A 20,000-nucleotide genomic window follows, 5' to 3' on the forward strand; every position below is an offset into this window, starting at 1 on the left:
TACCCATCATAGATTTCTCACATCACATTTTCCTCCAAAATAACGTTACCATGGCAACGATATAAGGCAATTCTTCGATCCGTAAATCGAGATATATTATCTTTTTGGAAAAAAACGGGACGGTGAAATCTTCCCATTCAGCGTTACCAGATAATGTTAGAAATAATCTCTAAAATATTTAAAATTCAACAAAATCTGTTGGTCAGTTTTTCAGAGAAATAATTTTTTTTGAAATGTGTCTCTATTTTTTTTTTCACCTACAGAATTTCTTTAAGTTTGAAAGACAAACGTTTTAAATTAATCTAAAGTAACATGCAAAAAATGAAAAAAAAATTCGCCGTCCGGAAGCAGAGATATAAGCGAGTAAAGTTGCAAAATCAGGAAAAATGAGGGGGTTACTCATTCGAATGCACGCGCGAATGAAGCTACAGGCCAACACAAACGGATTTAAGTGACCATTAAACCGTGTGTGTAAAATTTTCGTTGTTTTCATAAATAGGAGACGTAGATTTATATTCCATATGTATAGGGATTAGAAGAAAGGTGAGCGAAATTAGCGGTACTTGTTTATTTCTGGTGACCCACTTTGAATCGTGAGCTGACGCGAGCAGCTTTTAGAATTGCGTGTGTGGCTTACGCGCACGCGCGCGCTCAGCTGAAAACCCTTTCGAGCCTCCTTAAAGTCACATGAACATCTGAAAGTCACGTGACCAGAACAAAGAACACAGTTATCTAAAGCTCAATGCAAGAAGGAATGGGAAGTTGATCAAAAGTTCTCTAATAAGGGATTTTTAAAAAATTATTCATTTCCATATTGAGACATTTTCTAATCACAGTTGAAGGTGGAGCTCTAGATGGCCTTAATACATTGCAAACCTGTACTTAGCCGCAAAAGGTAATGCAGCTTTACGTCTACCTGAAGCCAGTTGAAAACTTGTAAAAACGAAAACCGTTGGCAAAAAATTTCAGGCTACAAAGTTGGTCATGAGGAAGCTACTGGCAAATATATGTTTTCCACATTAAAGAACCTTCCATGCGTCCATTACGTTAGTGTACAGTTTCAAAAGCAAAGCCTTCTGGAATTTCTGGGGTGCAAGGATGGCGCAGTGGTGAGAGCACTCGCCTCCCACACCAATGTGGCCCGGGTTCGATTCCCAGACTCGGCGTGTCCCTCCCAACTCCCCTAAGTAATTTTGGTCTCGCGTCACGTGACTTTTTTTGTGAGTCTTTGGTGCCATGTGCTCGGGTTTGTTTGTAAGAGGAGCAAAGATGTCAATTTGGAGCCGAACAGTTCGGTAAGAACTGAGAGTTTTCGTTGCCGCTTATTCAGAAACATTGTGACATTTGTTGAAATCCTTTTTTCTTTATCAGAAAACCTCTTTCTCTCTGTCTCTCGCATCTACACAGTCAAGGACGTCTAATGGAACTAGATATTGATGAGTTGTTTTGACCGAGTTATTGCTTTATGTACCTGTTTGTATTGGAGAGTTTTCGACGTTCAGCGAATAAAGTGTAGCACTACGAATTTGTCGTGATTCGAACTGACAGTTTTCGAACTAGCGCTTCCTGTAGTCGCCCGAGTGTTTGTAAACACTGTGTCTGTTCGCTCACCTCCATCTTTTCGGAAGGGAGCTCGAAAAAGGATTTATTCGACAATGAGAGATGAAGAAGAAGATCGACTTGAAAGGGTGGAGCAGTTGAAAAGGTCTAAGGCTGGATTAATTGGGACTCTAAGGAAAACAAGAAAGGAAATTGCGGCCTTGTTAATAGAAGGAGAAAATTTGCAGTTGGAGGATTTAATGACGAAGCTTGCGTTTTATGACGAGACGTGGAGGAAATTTGTGAAAACCCATGAGAGTTTTATGGAATTAACTGACATCGGATTAAAAAGAGACAGTGCTCAAAAGATGTACCACGAAGAATTTACAGAAAAAATGGAGCTAGACCGTGCCGTAAAACAAATTCGCTTTTCGAGTGGGTCAAAATCCATTGAATCTGAAAACATGTCACGTAAACGAAAGAGCGCGAAAACCGTGAGTACAGTAATCAGTCGTAGGTCAGTTAAAAGTTCTGTTGCTGCTCAAAGAGAGAAAATTGCTTTGGCAAAATTGAACTTAGAACATTTGAAGAGGAAACAAGAAATTGATCTTAAATTAACTGAACTCAGTTATGCACGGGATTTAATGGAGGCTGAAATGGAGGTCGAAAAGGCTCACGTTAGCTTTAGATCCCTTGAATGGGAAACTCAAACTGGAAGCGTTGAAACATTAAGTTCCATTGGTGACACTGGGTGTGATGGACAAAGGGAACTGAAAGTGTTAGGGCAAATTAGGAGCAAAGGAAATGTCCACCATCAAGCAGATGTAAAGCAAAAAATTCATGAGCATCCATCTGGCCTTCCCACTACCTTACCCGCTGCTTCTGACCATGTATCAAGGTTGCCAATTGAAATAAAAAATGAGCAGTTAGAGCCATGTTCAAACAAGGATGATACCTTGACCTTACCTGCAAACTTGCCATATGCACATAGTAGGGGAATTTAAGCATGAATATCACCAGCCAATTCCGGTTCAGGAAGCCCTACCTAGCGCCAGTGGGGAAATAGTGAAAACATTGTGTAAAGTGCTGAACTCCCCTAAGTTAGAATACACGCACTTTGATGGGAATCCAGTCAACTATGTGTCATTAATTTTATGCGTAATTTTGAGTCTTGTCTTGAAGATGACAATGATGATTCTCGGAATTTTCAACTTCTTATCGAGCATTGCACGGGCGTGAAAATTGTATTAATTTGCCAGCGTCAGAGGGCTACATATCTGCAAAACGAACCCTGCGGCAGAATTTTGGTTAACCCCACATAGCAAAGGCTCATTTGAAGAAGCTGGAATGCTTGCCACCCCTAAAGAACTATGGAGGTTCAACATTTTATTAGAATTTGCAAGAAGCCTCGAGGTAGCAGACAGGGTCCTTCAAGGTATGGGTCATGACAACGTTGATGATTTAAACCACTCTAACACTTTGCTGGAATTGAGCAGGAAGCTTCCCTTCTTCATTAGAGGAAAGTGGGCAGAGCAAGCGGGAAGAATTATCGAAGCCGAGGAAAAGCCAAGGTTTTCTGATTTTCTAAAGTTTGTAAAGGATAGAGCAAATCTCGTAAACAACGAGTTCGGAGAGGACCTCGTCGTCAGTCCTTCGAAGGAAAGGAGGGGAAGTGAACAGATGAGGGTGAGATCTCTATCAAGAGCAACCACTTTGGCGACCAAATCAAACCTGATCCCAGTAAAAGGTGGAACGGGGCAAAGGCAGAAACCAGTGTTAGCAGGAACTGTCCAGCGTGTTTAAGACAACACGGATTGTGGAAATGTGAGAAGTTTAAAGGACTCTCAATCGGGGAAAGAGGAAAATTTGTATTGAGTAAGAGATTGTGTTTTAAATGTCTGAATGGAGGACATTTTAAAGATCGTTTCCCCAAAGGAGCCGTCAAATGCCAAGTTCAAGGTTGCGCCGAAGATCATAATACTTTGTTACACCCCACCCCTAGGGTACAACGAGACATAAGAGCAGGTGTCACAAGTGTCAGCTATGTCCAAAGCATCCCTCATAGCGTTGAATAAAATGACCAGCAAACTGCTGCAGCTACAGACCGCCAAAATGAGGCCCATATAGTCAATCAAGAAGGTCAGGGAGTTGGAGCTACTGTTACTGCAGCAACTGGGGCCGGCGAGGAACGTGTTGTTTAGGGGTTCTTCCAGTTAGAATCAAGGCCAAGGGAGGCGGAACAGTAGTGGAAACGTATGCCTTACTGGACAGTGGCAGCGAGGTTACATTGTGTAAAGAGGAACTATTCAATAAGCTTAAATCATGGGGCTCAATACTTGACTATGAATTGCAAGGAGTGACAGGAGTCAGGAAGGTCAAAGGCCGTGTCCTAGATATTGTTGTTATGTCCATGGATGATAGAGTGTCAGAGGAGCTGCTGAATGTTAGAAGTGTTGAGCACGTACCTGTGTCAGTTGGTTGCATTCCACGCAAGAGGGACATCTTGGGATGGTCTCATTTGAGAGATATCGAATTGTCAGAATCAAGTGAATTGGATGTCGGGCTCATAATTGGGCTTAAAGAGAAGCCCACATTTTTTGTTCCCTTTGAATGCAAATGCGGTGGAGATAATGAGCCAGTAGCGGTTTGATATTCCCTGGGATGGACTGTGATGGGTCCGTTGAGTGAAATGAAGCCGGAAGAACATTGTTCAGTTTATTTTGTTAGTGTGAAGAACAAGGAGATTTATGTTGATGAACCGGTTGAAGAGTTCAATGGGCGACAACTACCAAGTAGAAGAAGTGCTGAGCTATACATTGAGGAGAGTGAAACAGAAAGACCTAACGCAATTGGAATGCTGGAAGACAAATTGAAGTATGAAGAATGGGAAACTAGGTGCCAGATTCGAGATGAGATTTTACAGGAGCAACTTGAGAGACTTTGGAAAACTGATTTTGCAGATTCTGTTGTGAACTCAGTTGTTAGTCTCAGTTTGCCCAGGCTACCGGGCTCCTGTTAGGCAACAGCCTTGCATGATAAGGGCGGCGTTTGGAAGAGAATGATCGAAACTGCAAAGCGAGCAAATTGTGACAGACGAGATTCTTTCCACTGTAATGGCAGAAGTTGTCAACATCATTAAATAGCCGTCCTTTAACGCGTAACAGCGACAGTGATCGAGATGATCGACCAATAACTCCCAATTTTTTGCTACATTTGCGCGCAACGTCAAGTTTGCCACCAGGGCTGGAGGTTTCAATAAAGAAGACCTTCATTGTAGAAGCGCATGGAGACAAGCCCAGTATCTGAGTAGTATATTCTGGAGAAGATGGACCAAAGAGTATCTACCGACTCTTATGGAAAGATCGAAATGGAGGACGCCTAGGAAGAATGTCAAAGTGGGTGATGTAGTCCTGATGGCATATGAGAATTACCCTCGTGGAAAATGGACAATTGCGCGAGTTGTGGAGGCAGTTGCTGATGACGATGGCTTTGTACGTGTGGTGAAGGTAAAGACTACCTCCACAGTGGCGAACCATGCCAAAAGACAACGACGCAAAGAAATTAAAGCAAGTACCGTTATACTTAGAATACCTTTTACAAGTCTGTGCCGCCTGGAGATGGATAGATGAGATGAATTTCTGTTTAAAGACTGTGTTAAAAATGTGTGTGTAAATGAATTTCAAAGGAAATTCATTTAGGGGCCGGTGTCGCTCCCAACTCCCCTAAGTAATTTTGGTCTCGCGTCACGTAATTTTCTTTTTGTGAGTCTTTGATGCAATGTGCTCGGGTTTGTTTGTAAGAGGAGCAAAGTTGTCGATTTGGAGCCGAACAGTTCGGTAAGAACTCAGAGTTTTCGTTGCCGCTTATTCAGAAACATTGTGACATTTGTTGAAATCCTTTTTTCTTTATTAGAAAACCTCTTTCTCTCTGTCTCTCGCACCTACACAGTCAAGGACGTCTAATGGAACTGGATATTGATGAGTAGTTTTGACGGTGTTATTGCTTTATGTACCTGTTTGTATTGGAGAGTTTTCGACGTTCAGCGAATAACACGTGATTCGTACTGACACGGCGTCATATGTGGGTTGAGTTTGGGTACTCCGTTTTCCCCTCTCCTCAAAAATTAACATTTAACTTAATTTGCGTTAATTGTTGATTTCAGTTTACAGTGTCTCTAATTAGTGCTCCAGCGCTAGAAAGACTAGATACTTAATAAAGTTCGTTTCCTTTTCTTTCTGCATAAAGCATTTCTATTAATGCTGCAAGATAACGTTTTATATCGGTTAGCTGTTAAAAGGCTGATTGTACAATTTTTATGACAAGATGGAATCAAAGCGGTGACCAATCAAACGCTTTCAATACAAAAAAGAGAAGTGTATTCAATAGCTATTTAAGATAATTTTTATCAAAAAAAGAGTAACAAAAGCAAAAGTGGTAAACTTACAGGTTTTGTTGACTGCTTGCACTGGGATGAAAAGTTTTTTCTGCCAAGAATATTTTAGTGAGAGCAACGGAAAAGGCAAGCAAAGCTGCTAGAAACTGCCACATTATCGTAAAAACATCCTGTAGAACGTTAAACAAAGCAATCTGGATTGTTCCCAGGTCCTTGAATGTTTCTACAACGTGACCAATTCTGAGAGTAAGGAATACGGTGTTGAAACTATACAAGTAACCCGCCACAAGCACAGCTCGGTTGTCTGTCACAGATTCAGATGTGATCCACGTCGTAAGTCTCAGCACAAATATTACCAAGTAGGTTAAAACACTGATTACGTCCAACTTGTTCCAACGGTCGCTAAAGTAAAAAAAAAAAGTATATATATATATCAATGAAACATGAAAGGGAATAGTTGTAATGGTAACAAACAACTGATTATGTAAGCGAATGAAAATTAAGAAAATAGAAAACAACTTAAAAAGGTGAAAAGTAAATAAAAGTTAGAAAAGAGAATCGTGTAAAGGATCGGGATCATCCAAATTATAAATAGCACGCAGTCTAACCACACACGTGAATAGTCGAACGTGTCCATGGTATTGTCGCAAAAACCTTGGTTCCTTACTTTTTATATCGATGAATACTTAGCTGGAAGAGAGTTTACAAGTCTAAAGTTTATGCACAGGCGCGCTTATTGTGGATACAAACGTTTTCTCAAAGAGTGGCTTCTTCTTTAGAATCCCTGAAGCGTGGTGTCTTCTTTCTGTCTAAAAGCTACTAAAGATAGAGATAAACCCCACAAAAGTGCTATATTGTGCGCTCCACTCATTGGAAATCTTTAACATGCAGTCCGTAAAGATATCATTATTCACCTGATGTATCTGCTGAGCGCTTTCCGCAGAACGTTTGAATTAGTTTCGTCCATTTCTGTCTTTCTTCTTTTTTCAATGCGTTCAACGATAAGCATTACCTGCCCATACTCCACTAGTGAGCGACCCACGAAGAATATAAGTATGCTCCACTCTAATCCGCTGAACTCTAGGCTTGAGGGAGACAGGCAGAAAGCGTAGTGAAGACCAACAAGCGCCAAGTAGCTCAATGTGTCCCGTACAAATATGAAGTAAGGCGTTTTCAAGTATTCCAGGTAAAGTTTAACTGCCAGAAATGTAAAAAAATTGTGTTAATGGCCCCTAGACACCAATTAATCTGAGCTGGCGCATTCATAGTTCACAGCCAATATGCAAATAACAAAAGGTGGCTGGCAATGTTTCCCACTTTGGACCATTTTCGAATTCTCACGGCTGGACTGGATCTAGCATGAAATGGAGGCTAATGCGGGCAAATCTTTTCAAATGCAAATTAATTTGCCCGCATTAGCCTCCATTTCATGCTAGATCCAGTCCAGCTGTGAGAAAACGAAACTGGCCTATTGATTTCAAGTATTATAGAAACCTACTTTAGTGCGTTTTCTTTTTTTCGGCTAACATATTTAATTTAATTTCTAGCCAGAAGACAGCAAAATTTCATCCGCTGGTGACTCTTGGAGCAATCTGGCGAGCGACAAGTAGATCTTTTGGGTAATGCTCGGGAGTAATGTAGAGGAAACTTAAGTCAGCCTTACAGTTAAACCACGCCAGAAAGAGACCGCTTTCGGACAAGACCAAAAAAGGTGAAGTATAATTTCTCATGTTCTTCGTTACAAAAGAAGGAGTTTGGGCTGTCTCTAACTCCAATGTTGTTATGAAACCGTTAATTCCTATTTGACCATGCAAGAATTTGTATTGGAATTCAAGAATTCTCGTACTTTTAGTATATTAGAGGATTGCTGGGAGGCATGCCGCCAGTTAATTGAATCAGTATCATTGTGGTGACATTTTTTTAGCCATTTCTGTTGATGATGATAATGATAATGATTATTGGATGAGGTTGAGCATGTTAGCGATAATTATCAAGGCCAAAGTTTGTGTTATCTGCCGAAGCCGAAGGCTGAGGTGGATAACACAAACTGAGGCCTTGATAATTATCGCTAACATGCGAAAACCGAATTCAATAATTGTTTTATTATGCATATTCCTGAGCTGAGCTCCGCCATGACAAAACTGATCAAACTGTTGGTTAGTGTGTTAGGTGACGTCACTTCTGCATGCATAAAACTATTGTCTGTAGGTATGACGTCAATTCTACATATATAAAATCTATTGGTTGTAGGTATGACGTAAGAGAAATAGAGCAAGCAAGAATTAGCTGCGTGCTTATAGCCAATCAAAATCGAGCTGGTCACACCAATGTATAATAATAATAGTTATAGTAATAACAGCGTTATTGAAGTGTCAATGTATTTAGTTTTTACAAGTCAAGTAATTGGGGATTATGGGTTGGATGCGTGTATGCAATATAGTGTAAACATGTTTTCTCGCACTATGGCTTTTTGTTAATCTTATCTCAAAGCTTCCATAATTACAAATGTTAATGCAATAGTTTTTGCATGTATACTATTCAAAAGAGATTTCAGAGGAGACAGAAGACCATAATACTTTAAAGCGCAAAAGTAAGGCTGACGCCTCTATCAAACCATTCTTTTTGGAAGATAGGGCAGTTAACAATTCTTACAAATAAAGGGGGGAAGTTTCTAAAGAAACTGTGGTGCTGCGTCGGTGGGGAGTATTAAAAGATAATTTGGTTTTATCACCTGGGTTGATAATGGGAATTGGCCACCGATTCGAATTATTTTACGGTGGCCAATTCACATTTTGATAAAACCAAACAATTATCTATCAATTCTTATGAGTGGGTTGTTTCATAAAAATTCTTCAATAATTTTTGTGGTAGTGGACTTAGGGCGCGTTCGATTGACCCTATTCCGAGATAAGAATACGTGGAGTGATGATTAAAACGGTATGTTTGGCACGTTTCGAAGCAGCAAGGACTGAATGAAAATTTGTTTAAAATAGCATTTTAGCAGATGTTGGACAATTTTAATGTGAATCTCCGTAAAAACGAAGGATTTCTAACTTATATTCCATGTATTCCTATTCCGGAATACGGTCAGTCGAACGCACCCTTAGTATAAGTGCACTCCCATATTGTCATCGGTGCTGTCTGAGTGAGCGAGTGAGTGAGTGTTAGATTTATAGGCCTGCAGCGCGTGCATGAATTACAAACTACTAATGTACAGTTTTCTTGAATTTACAACAATTATTGATGTTTGTTTGCGGCCCACTTGTCGCCTTTTTCCTTTCTGAATTTTCTTAGTGAAAAGAGAATGAAAACCGTTTGAGCTCTTGCACTCGTTCTTGAAAACTTTCATTGCCTTTCTTTTGCCCCGACTGACTGCCCCTGGGTCTCCAAGGATGCAAAAAATGTAGATTTCATCAGCTTGTTTTGTGTTGAGATTCCCACGGCGCTGTGCTCAAAAAATTTGCCCAGTAATAGAAAAGATGAGCTGTTCTGAATTAAACGAAACATTAAAAAATCGCAACTTAGTTTTCACATATGTCGAAATCTTTTAGTCATCGAATGTAAGTGTACGTTCGGCAACGGTAGTAGCCAAAGCGCGGGGGCGGGGGCGGGGCCGGGGCCGGGGCCGGGGCCGGGGCCGGGGCCGGGGCCGGGGCCGGGACCGGGGTCGGGGTGTCTTTTTTTTGCAAATCTTTTTGTATCAATTTTTGTCGTTATTCTCCAGTACTGTTATTTTCGAATGTTTGACATCTTTCTATCATTTATGATGGAAATAAGTCAAAAAAATAAGGAACATACGAAAGCTACGAAAGGGACATCTTTGTTTGTTTTTCGAAATTAAGAGAATGTCCGACTGAAATTTGAGGGGAACATAAGCTAACTCCTAGAGACACTAAAGACTCGCTGAGCTCCATATTTTAAAACCGCACTTTCATGTTTACTTCGTTAAACCGTCTCCGCAATACAATTACAACGAAACAAAACATAGCCACAGTTCCACAATGATCGTCACGCAACGTTCTCATTTGCTTTTTTTCGCAAAATTGTTCTCAATGTTGTTGTGGAGCTCAGCGAGTCTTCAGTGTCTTGGTGTACATTCCACAAACTCCAATTTCAGCAATTTCGGAAATTCTCCTAACTTCGAAAAACAAATTTCGATTTTCGGAAAGACAAAGCCTGATGCTCGAAAAAACCAACTTCGATTTTAAAACACAAAAAAAACAAAGTCCGATTTAGAAAACAAACTAAGATGTCCATTGAGAACTTTCATAGCTTCCATAGATTCCTTAATTTTTTTGACTACTTTTCACCATAAATGAAGGACAGATGCCGGTCATTCGAAAAAACCAGTACAGGAGAATAACGACAAAATTGAAACAAAGAAAGACAACCTCGACCCCGGTCCCGGCCCCGGCCCCGGCTCTGGCCCGGCGTTTTGGCTACTACCGTTCGGCATCACTACTTTAATTTTGCTGATTGGTAAACATGTACATTATTATATCGGCTAGTCTGTGTCTGTTTATTTCACTGATAGCCTCTTTCTTCTCTTGTAACTTATTCACTCAATTTGTCGCTCCACTTTTCTTTTAAAAAATTATATCTGTATAAAAAATAGAGAAGAGGAAGCCGCCTGTGTGTTAGGTGAGAAGGAAAACAACGCTGAAAAACCTTTTCAAATCCTCATGTCATTTAACAGCCGCACCGGAAAATAACCGGGTGAAACACGACAATAAACAGGTTAGTTGGAAGCGTGCTTGAATTTCAACAAATAAACCTCAAAATCGACAAAAATACGCGACGCTGATGAATAATAATAATAAACAGTTTCTATTTCCAAAACGTTGGAATGACCTGGTGATAAATAACCTCGTCTAGGAGAGACATCACAAGCGGCCGCTGAAATCGGTGTCACTTTGTCTTTTGCGATTTATTTCTGCAGCCAAAAGTACCATAGAAAAATTGAACGAAGTGAAAATCTCCCAAAATGTTTTTCGCTGATGGTAACTTTTTATTACGTCCTGCAAAACGAAACGCAGCTCAGTTGACAGTTATGGATTGAAGCCCTGTGTCAAGTTACTGCACTACCACACGTACGCATTGCGTACCTATTTTTTCTTTATAATTATCAAAATTAACTTTTGCCCAGAATAACAGAGTCTCATGTATAAAGCAGTTCTTAATCTTGAGACTTTGTATGGTCTCTTTCTTGTTTAGGCTGCTAGTGAGTACTATTGAGCCTCCATCTGATATCTCTCTAACTCAAGCTTTAAAAAAATCGTCATCTAAATAAATATTTTTTAATCCATGTAGCCTTTTAGGGACTTGCAAAAGAACTTTATATTTATAACTTGACACCCCTATTTGTGTAGTCATTAATAGTTATGTTTCGTTTATTTTTTCTCCTTTTCCATCATCACCGAGGAATGAATAGTATGTACTTATTGACTGAGTGGAAGGGCCAGACGGGAAAATATTTGGCCCGAGGTCATGGCCTACGGACCGAGCGCCATGACCGAGGGCCAAATATTTTCCTGCCCGGCCCGACTTAAACTCAGTCAATAAGCATTTTATCATATTGGCTCTTTACACTATTTAAGAGCACTCAGAAGATGAAGTTTAGACAAAATAAAAAATATGCACAGAAAATTTATCTTATATGTTGTTTGCATTTGTTTTTCTGGCTGTACGGAATCCGCTAAAATTGCACAGCACAGAACAATACGTGTTCCTAGTAGGGCCGTACGGCTTTTTCTGTCCCTGCTCGCGCTAATGCGGACGGCCTTCATACGGGCATTTTCCCAATAGTTTTGCAATGAAAGCGCGCGCGGGGCCGTACGGGCCATGTGATAAATATGGGTTATTGACCAAGCGTGAGATCAAGATTGCTGGATATTGGCCAAGTTCTTTTTTTTCAGTGTTTATGGACCGAGACGAAGTCGAGGTCCATAAACACGCGAAAAAAGAACGAGGCCAAAATCCTGCCATCTTGACAGAACAAACTAGCTCGGTCAATAAAGGATTTATTATATGACTTAAAACACCAAAAAATTATCTCCACTTGCCCTCTCGGGTGGGCAATCACAGCGCGCGATTTGGTTCATCTTGCCCGCCCACGGAGCTAGTCATATAATAAATATAAATAATGGGATTATTCGTATTGTAAGCATATAAGTATATATGATATAATGATTCCCAGAACTTTCGAGCCCTTACACTTTGAATACCAATCAGATAATGCCACAAAATTGACATAACAGAACCTCAAGTGAAGCTATGATCTTTGCAGTTATGATAGCAATTTTTGCAATTGCGTAAAGAAGCCTGAAAAATTCAGGACTTCAACGGGGTTTGAACCCGTGACCTCGCGATTCCGGTGCGACGCTCTAACCAACTGAGCTATGAAGCCACTGACGTTGGGAGCTGGTCATTTGTGGGTTCTAATGGTCCCGTGAGGAATCAATCAATGATGAAATGGTATATGAAATGAATCATATATGAACTGCGGATATGAAATCACTTGATTTCATATCTGCAGTTCATATATGATTCATTTCATATACCATTTCATCATAACAGAACCTGTTAATATTATATTTAATTTCAATATTAAGTGCCTATAGCTAAAAAACGCGAACCTTCAGACTCCCATTCTTTATTACTGTATTTTTATTAACATGTTAACTTTTTTTAAAACCAAAGGTGAAAATATTAGAAGATTATCAGAAGGGAATTCAGAGCCACCTAAACTTTTCCTAAATAGGAGTACACATATAGATATAATGTAAAAGTAAGCTTGATATCTGTACGTAGATTATTTACCTCCAATAACAGAAGTGTCCGTCAAATATGACACACAGTGAAATGTAATTGGTGCGAAAACCATTTCAAAAAGACACCAAATGTGTAGAAAGAACCATGTCCAGTTTCCTGGGTTTATGGTCATTAAAAGACGACCACGCCATTTACGAGTCATCTCGGAATGAACAACTGGATGAGTAAAAAACTGAAAGAAGGAAGTGTCAAAAATAGAAGACAAAATAACTGTAGTTTATAACAGATTTCACTTGTAAAATGTCTGTTTTCACAAACATTCGTTTCCTCTCTAAGGTTTGCTATCTACGTTTTTCTCTTAAATTGTTAAAAACCTTGTGCAACGTGTTGTTAAAATTTGCGATTTAATTTCTGCTCTCCTTGGGGACATAATTCACGACAACTTTTATTACAGTTTACGACCGATAACACGATCCACGAAGTCGTCGCCTTTCACGTGATTATCTAGTATAATTGGTGTATTTACTTTCAACATTACCTTTTTCTGTTCCAAGTCAATGGCGTCGTCCAAAATATCATCTAGAATAAAATTACCGAAGCCGAATCGCTGATTTTGATTAGATTGCATTGGATCCAGCAGACGAGTAGTGAAGCCCTCCACGGAGTTAGCAAACTTATTGAACATCTCTCCTTCGGATCCTTTGCTTTTTGCCAGGCTACGAAGGCGATAGTTAACCTAAATGTCATTGAACAGAAAACTCCAATCAAACTTAAAGGAGGGCAAGAAAAAATAAATAATTGTAGCATTTTGTCATTCTCAAAAACACTAGGATACAATCATGCAGAATCTCTTTTTTAGCCTTAAATTGATTGATTGTATATCGCAAAAAGCACCGAGAACACAGTTTGATGCATTTTATGTTTCATTATTATGTTGGTTATGGCGCTAACGCAAGCTTACTTACAAAAAAGAGGCGTGAAAATTTTCAACCTGAGTTATTATAACGATCATCATTTCAAAGAAACAGCTATCCTGGTGTCTGAACTGTTACTTACCTTCATCCCCATCAACAGGGAATTTGAGGAACACTTTGTAAGAGCCTTTGGAGTGATTTTCTTTTTAATAGCGTCAAAAGAGTTCTTCTTGGATAGTAACTTCATCAATAATTCTTCATTCCTTTCCCTATCTAAACGAAAATAATTCATTTCCATGATTAGACGATATATAGATAGCGTTTTCACTCACATGGCCAGCATCCATGTTAAAATTTATTGGAACAAAAAAAAGTATTCACATAAGAAAAGAGTTCAACTCCCAAAGAGGCTTTGGAAAACCACCAACGCCGCTGTTTTATTGTTTTGGGACACCATATGGATGTCGTGGCGTCATGTGAAAACACTCTATTTTAGTTAGGCAACGCTGCGCTGTGGAGATGTACACCATGGAATATCCCACGAGTCACTTGTATTTTTTCGCTTTTGAGATATTCAATGGTATGTACGAGAAAGTGTTGCATAACTATTTCACGCCATGCCATAGAACATGATGCAGAAGCCTGTAAACATTGACGGATTTTCAGGTTTAATTTGCTTCACACCGACGAAAAATGTGAAACAAAAGCCGGCTAACGATAAACAATGGATCGCATGATGGAATAGTTGGGTGTAATACCGTCGAGCATACAACGGCTTTCCTGTATTCTGATTACCTGTATGTTCTATGGCATGGTATATAATTGATCACTATACAGTTTGTTCTGGGTTTACGTGTTTCTGACTGATGCTGTCAGTGTAGCTCAGGGGTTTTTTGCAATCTGATTGGACACATAGGAGTTGGCTATCGATCGATAGATATTAGGAATTGTAAGCGAGGTTCTCTAAGCATCTTACCAAAAAGTATACAAGAAACGCAAACCCCAAATCTCGAGTTTTTTTTTAAACCTGACTATTAAATGTAATTAATTTATGGTAAAATACGGGTAAGATCTCCAAAAGAAAAGTGGCAGACGAGAAAAACTGCAATCTTTTTACTTACCATCATCATTAAGCTCAAAGCCTCTGTTGTCTATGACGACCCTATAAGTCGTTTGAGAGACAAAAAAAGTAAGCACGTTTCTGTTGATACGTTGATAGTTCTATTTCTTCCAAAAGATACTTTGTCCCATTCTTACGTGTCAATACGTCCTCTTGGCTCCTTTTCCTCTTTGTCAGAAGATCCTATTGAATGGTCGAGTGAAAATATCACAGTTAGGTCCTTACTTGTCACTAAAATGCCGTCAGTTAATTAATGCAACTGCAAATGCTTTTCACCCTGGAGGGATTGCAACCACCAACATCACAAAATGCAAGATAGGAAGAATTCTTATTTGTCTCGTGCTTGTCTCAATTTATCACTCTTTACCTTTCAGATCATGTTCATGTCTAGATCAGTCTTACATCATTATTGACATACCTTCTTCCTCGCCGTCAAATCCTTCATTATCTTTAGCAAATCTGAACAAAATAAACCAAATACTGCAGTAAACACGATGTGCTAAAATCCATACAAATCTTATACTTGATTCGCCCTCCGGTGCGGTCCTGACTCTTTGCCAAGCTGACGGTGGAACAGGGAATAAAAATCTCCCTTTCTTTTTAATTTTGTTTTGGTTATGGACATCCGGCAATTTTCCGCTTTCTAGCAAGGTCACCGGTTTTTCAATTCTCTTACTTCTGAGGGTATTTCCTCTTCATCTGTTGCATCCTTCATGAAAAAACTCAAGAAATTTATTATCGAGGATTACTGCTTCTATGAATACCACAAATTGCAAATATTCTCGTCAATGCTCTTCTGTTAATTAGCATTTTGTCTTGTTAGTGAGGGAACCTAATCTTACAAGGCCTCTTGATGTTAGGATCCCTCGCCATTTATTTATTTATTTATTTATTTATTTTTACTTTTATTTTTTGATGTGATTACATCCTTAATAAAGTTATGTATATGTTATATGGCAAATGATAATAAATAGAAAACCTTTCTCGGAATCTCTGATTATGCACGATCAAGTAACTGCGAAATTGTGATCCCCACTTACCGTTGTATGTATAAGGGTACCAATTTTGCAATTTCGGTCTATAACAAGATCGCACTAGGATTTATTTCTGTATCTTAGGGAACATTTCCAGGCATGGCTAAGTTCCTCTCAGATTTAAACTCTAATTTAGGCCTAAATTGTTAAAAGGAATTAGGCTATTTTTTTAATGCTCACCTTTCATTCTCTCTCTCGTCTAGCTCGTCCCCAGAAGTCTCTAATGTAAAAGAAACCTGAAAAATTAAAATATCACATATCACTAGAAAAATTAGTTTTTTTCACTTGCTTCTTGACATGTACCTTTTTTTAAGCAATCTGCGATAACGTACGTAAGTGCATGTAACGTTATTGGGTTTAGATAAAGATCCTTTGTGTGCTAAGGTATTAGAAAAGTGTTTCCAATTTTACTAACATGCTTATCACCATTTGACAGAGGGTGCTTGATGACGCTACGAACATCTGCTTCGGCATCAACTGAAAATAAAAAGATCAGTCAAACTTTTCACTATTGTTATTCATTCAATCTTCAACAGATAAAGCAAAGTGAAATTGTAGTTCATCTATTGTGATTTTCCAGATAATTAACGGGAGTTCTGAAAAGGCCGGTCTCTTGCCGGTGGTTGAAGTTTCAATATTTTGAACAGAAGTCATTTTCATGATCAGCTTCAAGTGTAGCCTGCCAAATCAGTCGATGGTGTCAAGCTTCTAGCAATTTGATGTTTTTACATTGCGCCTGTATCTACAGTTTATGCTAATGTTTCATTTACCCACCAGTGACCTGAACATCTTTAATTGACACAGTCCTTTGATGATGACGTTCATCTGCCATTACACACCTGTAATATGACGATGAAACTAAATAAGATACAGTACATTCACCATTCTACAGTTTTGTCTATCTCTTTTATCTTGCTTTATCTTAGTCTTTGGAGTTCGTAGTATCCACCAAAACATCACTGCTTGTTACTGGGTTGCCAAACCCAGTCGGAATCTGGGTTTCATTTGTTGGTGTCATTTTTTTTCGTTTTTTTTCTTTCGTGTCGGTAAACGTCTTGCCTGTCACTCCCCTGCTAAGTGGTGTCTTTGTGCATAGAGCCTTCTGCGCGTATTTTCTAAGGATCGAGAGGGTAGTGGGAAATGCGTAGATTTGTCTGGTGGTCACAGTACAATGATTAACTTAACCAGCAATGGCGTCGAAAGTGATTGTAACGCGAATGGCGTTTCAGTGCATCTTTAAACAAAATATACCCTTATGGAGCTCAAGAATGGAACGTCAATTGCGTAAACAACTTGGGGGTGAAAAATAAATCCCTGGAATCTTTAAAGCGACGAGTAATGGTCTTCGACAGCAATTTCATTTTTCGCCGTTGGATATCAATTGAGCTTTCTTTCTAATATTTTTCGAACTAGGTATTATATACAATACAGAAGTCAAATGGCAATTCTTTTATGGATTTAACAAACATTGAAGGAACTGAACGCCTTGAATGCATCACTGTGTTTACTGAAGTCGCATCTAAGTTGTCTGGCAAGTCATTTTATGACTCAACTCAGGAAAGGTAAAAAAGAATTGGAAATGTGACAGTGAAAAATTATTGAATGAATGTTTGTTGTCTCTTTTCTGCTTTATTATTTACGGTCAAGGTTCTTTCGAAAAGGGTTTGATGTGAACTGTCAGAAATTTATTTAATTGCATATGTTTGGGACACCGATTGTGTGCACGCAATTGAAAGAGGAAGGGTTTTGTGCCTCTCACAGCAAATATGAAAAACGTTAACTTTAAACTGTGGAAATATACGTGGAATACCTCAACATTGCGTGAATTTCCTTTGTAACCTATGCAATGACTAGATTGTTTTTCGTTGTCCTAGATTGTTTTTCGTTGTTCGCATATTTAGAACGTTGTCAGGTTTTGTTGCTACATTCTAGTTGTGGAGAAGGTTTATGTCCCAGCAAAAGTGAAATTTAAAAAGCTGATGGTTGTGTTAATACTGTTCATGGCCGTCTATATGTTGTATATTACGCCATTTTCTGTCTGTATTCCACATTGATGAGTCTTACTTGGATTCTTAAAGGGATCTTAAATTTCCGAACCAAATCGAACTTAATCGATCCAATCAGTTGATTTAAGTTGGATTAAGTTCAGTAATCGAAATCACCAAAAAGTTGGCGTTCGATTATGTTCGATTGCCTAACCCAATCAAAATCAATCGAACGATTGGTGTTCGATTAGGTTCGATGGAGATTTTGTTCGATCATGTTCGGTTAGTTACACCGGCGTACACCTCGGATTGTGTGACTCGCCTGACAAAGCACAAACAAATTAATCTTGACTTTTAAGGAAGAAAGCTGTTTATTAATAGCGTTATTAATAGCATGACACTCGTTTCCTCTTAATTTTCGTATCATTCACTCGGGGCATGTCCCGAGCGAACTGTAATACAGTTTGCGTTGATCAAGTGATGTGGTGTCTACAGTAATCAATCGGAATAATCAAGGAATGCTTTGGAATGTGACAACAACAACAACAACAACAACAACAACATTTATTACATACAAAACTAGTTACAGTGAAAAGTTCGTCCACCCAAATTTAGCAAGGCTAATCGAGTTGGGTGGAGCAAAGATAAAATACTTAATTAATATATTTACAATGACAAAGATTACGAAAGGAAATAATTTTTATTTCAGACAAGAGCGATTAACTGTTTCTATGATAAAGATGTGAGGTACTACAGCGGTGGAATACAGATTGAGATTCTAGTTAATTGATTGCTGATAATCGTAAGATTCAATAATATTTAGCGAAAAGGTTTACTCTAGACAGAGGCTATCACAAATATCAAGCTAAGATTCTTTCGAATAAAGAACAGAGGAATAGCAGTAGTAGGTAATTCGTTAAATGCATTTAAAGTGATTAATTTAATTTAAGACCAATATCATTTTTCAAAATGCTTTATTCTATGAATAATTTCGCAAGTTTCTACAGCACTACAGTCGCAATGTGCGCAGCATTGCGACTGTAGTGCTAAGAAAACAGTTATAAGCGCGGTTATAAGATCTAAGATCTTCTTGTTTGGTACCTGTGATACACTCAATGCTCACTGTTTATGCTCTCAACAAATGTTGCTACATGTTAAGATTTTGTCATCGAGCAACAAACTTGTTGCCAACGGAATAGAGCATGGATATTTTGTTAAGTATAACGTCCTCCATTCAAAAGCTTGGCATTTCCAAATAGAAATGAACAACAACTAATACAGACTAATTCACATGGTATGTTAAGGTACTTACCACTAAGCTTCAAAGGGATGCAACCGGAAAAAGGATAGTTTTTTCGCACTTTCTATAATGTAAAGCCCTTTAAATTCTTCAAGTAGAGGTGGCCTCTTTGCTAATCATGATATGACGTGAAATAAATATTAAGGAAACCTGGACCATACCTTTCAAGGTGTAAACGATATCGTATACGACCTGGCCCTAAAATGTGCCTGAACAAAAGCCCATATGATTATTAAAGGCTTGTTATCTATTATTATGCATATTATGAATTATTGTTGCTACCATGACGCAGTGGAAATGATCTATCACAATTTAGTATGACAGGAAGAACATACCGCATTATCAACAACCATGTTATTGCCCCGACACTTTGCAACGTCTCTCACATAAATACCTCTAAATCACTCTAAGCTGGTGATTTACTACCATTTTCCTCACCGCGTGCAGCGGGTATTAATTGGTTCAAAACTCGACGCAACGTTTTGAAAACCTGTGTTTCACGTGCAGAAGCATTCGGGCGAAGCTGTCAAAGCTTGACATGTTCACGCTCTAAACGTTAATTGGTTTAATTAAAACACTTTGCCTACACAAACTTGAATGTTTTAAGCGGGAACGCATGTTTTATGAGTTCAAATGAGTCAATGAGTCAATGAGTCATGAGTCATGAGTCAATGAGACTCACAGTCAGTCAATATAGGAATAATTTGTTGATTAAGCCAAAGCCCTCGTTTCAGTGATTAGGCCTAAGCACTCTCTGAAATTTTAGCTTTCATTTTATGGTTTAATTAACTGCACTAACTCGTTGACTCATTGATTCATTGACTCATGACTCATTGACTCATTGACTCATAAATACTTAACACTCGTTTTAAGCATGCAACAACGCGAAAGTTGATCGTTCACGGTAGCTCGAAAATGGTAGTAAGTTTGTTCTACCAACCAAA

The 20,000-nt window shown here is 38.8% G+C and overlaps 1 protein-coding gene across 1 annotated transcript in view; it reads right to left on the reverse strand.

Annotated features, from left to right (window-relative positions):
- Positions 1 to 19,247, reverse strand: part of LOC138004034 (short transient receptor potential channel 4-like) — a 34,262-nt gene extending 15,015 nt beyond the window's left edge. Inside the window, exons 1-13 of the mRNA XM_068850424.1 lie at positions 19,069 to 19,247; positions 17,582 to 17,641; positions 16,546 to 16,610; positions 16,187 to 16,248; positions 15,952 to 16,007; positions 15,156 to 15,196; positions 14,875 to 14,920; positions 14,739 to 14,779; positions 13,760 to 13,890; positions 13,242 to 13,439; positions 12,752 to 12,935; positions 6,847 to 7,129; positions 5,984 to 6,334 (exon numbers count right to left, since the gene is read on the reverse strand). Coding sequence (XP_068706525.1) covers positions 5,984 to 6,334; positions 6,847 to 7,129; positions 12,752 to 12,935; positions 13,242 to 13,439; positions 13,760 to 13,890; positions 14,739 to 14,779; positions 14,875 to 14,920; positions 15,156 to 15,196; positions 15,952 to 16,007; positions 16,187 to 16,248; positions 16,546 to 16,610; positions 17,582 to 17,589 — 1,466 coding nt within the window. The 5' untranslated portion in view covers positions 17,590 to 17,641; positions 19,069 to 19,247. The remainder of the gene's footprint in view (positions 1 to 5,983; positions 6,335 to 6,846; positions 7,130 to 12,751; positions 12,936 to 13,241; positions 13,440 to 13,759; positions 13,891 to 14,738; positions 14,780 to 14,874; positions 14,921 to 15,155; positions 15,197 to 15,951; positions 16,008 to 16,186; positions 16,249 to 16,545; positions 16,611 to 17,581; positions 17,642 to 19,068) is intronic.
- Between the last annotated feature and the right edge of the window lie 753 nt (positions 19,248 to 20,000).

This window comes from Montipora foliosa, chromosome 5 (genome assembly GCF_036669935.1).
Source record: "Montipora foliosa isolate CH-2021 chromosome 5, ASM3666993v2, whole genome shotgun sequence".
Taxonomy (NCBI): domain Eukaryota; kingdom Metazoa; phylum Cnidaria; class Anthozoa; order Scleractinia; family Acroporidae; genus Montipora; species Montipora foliosa.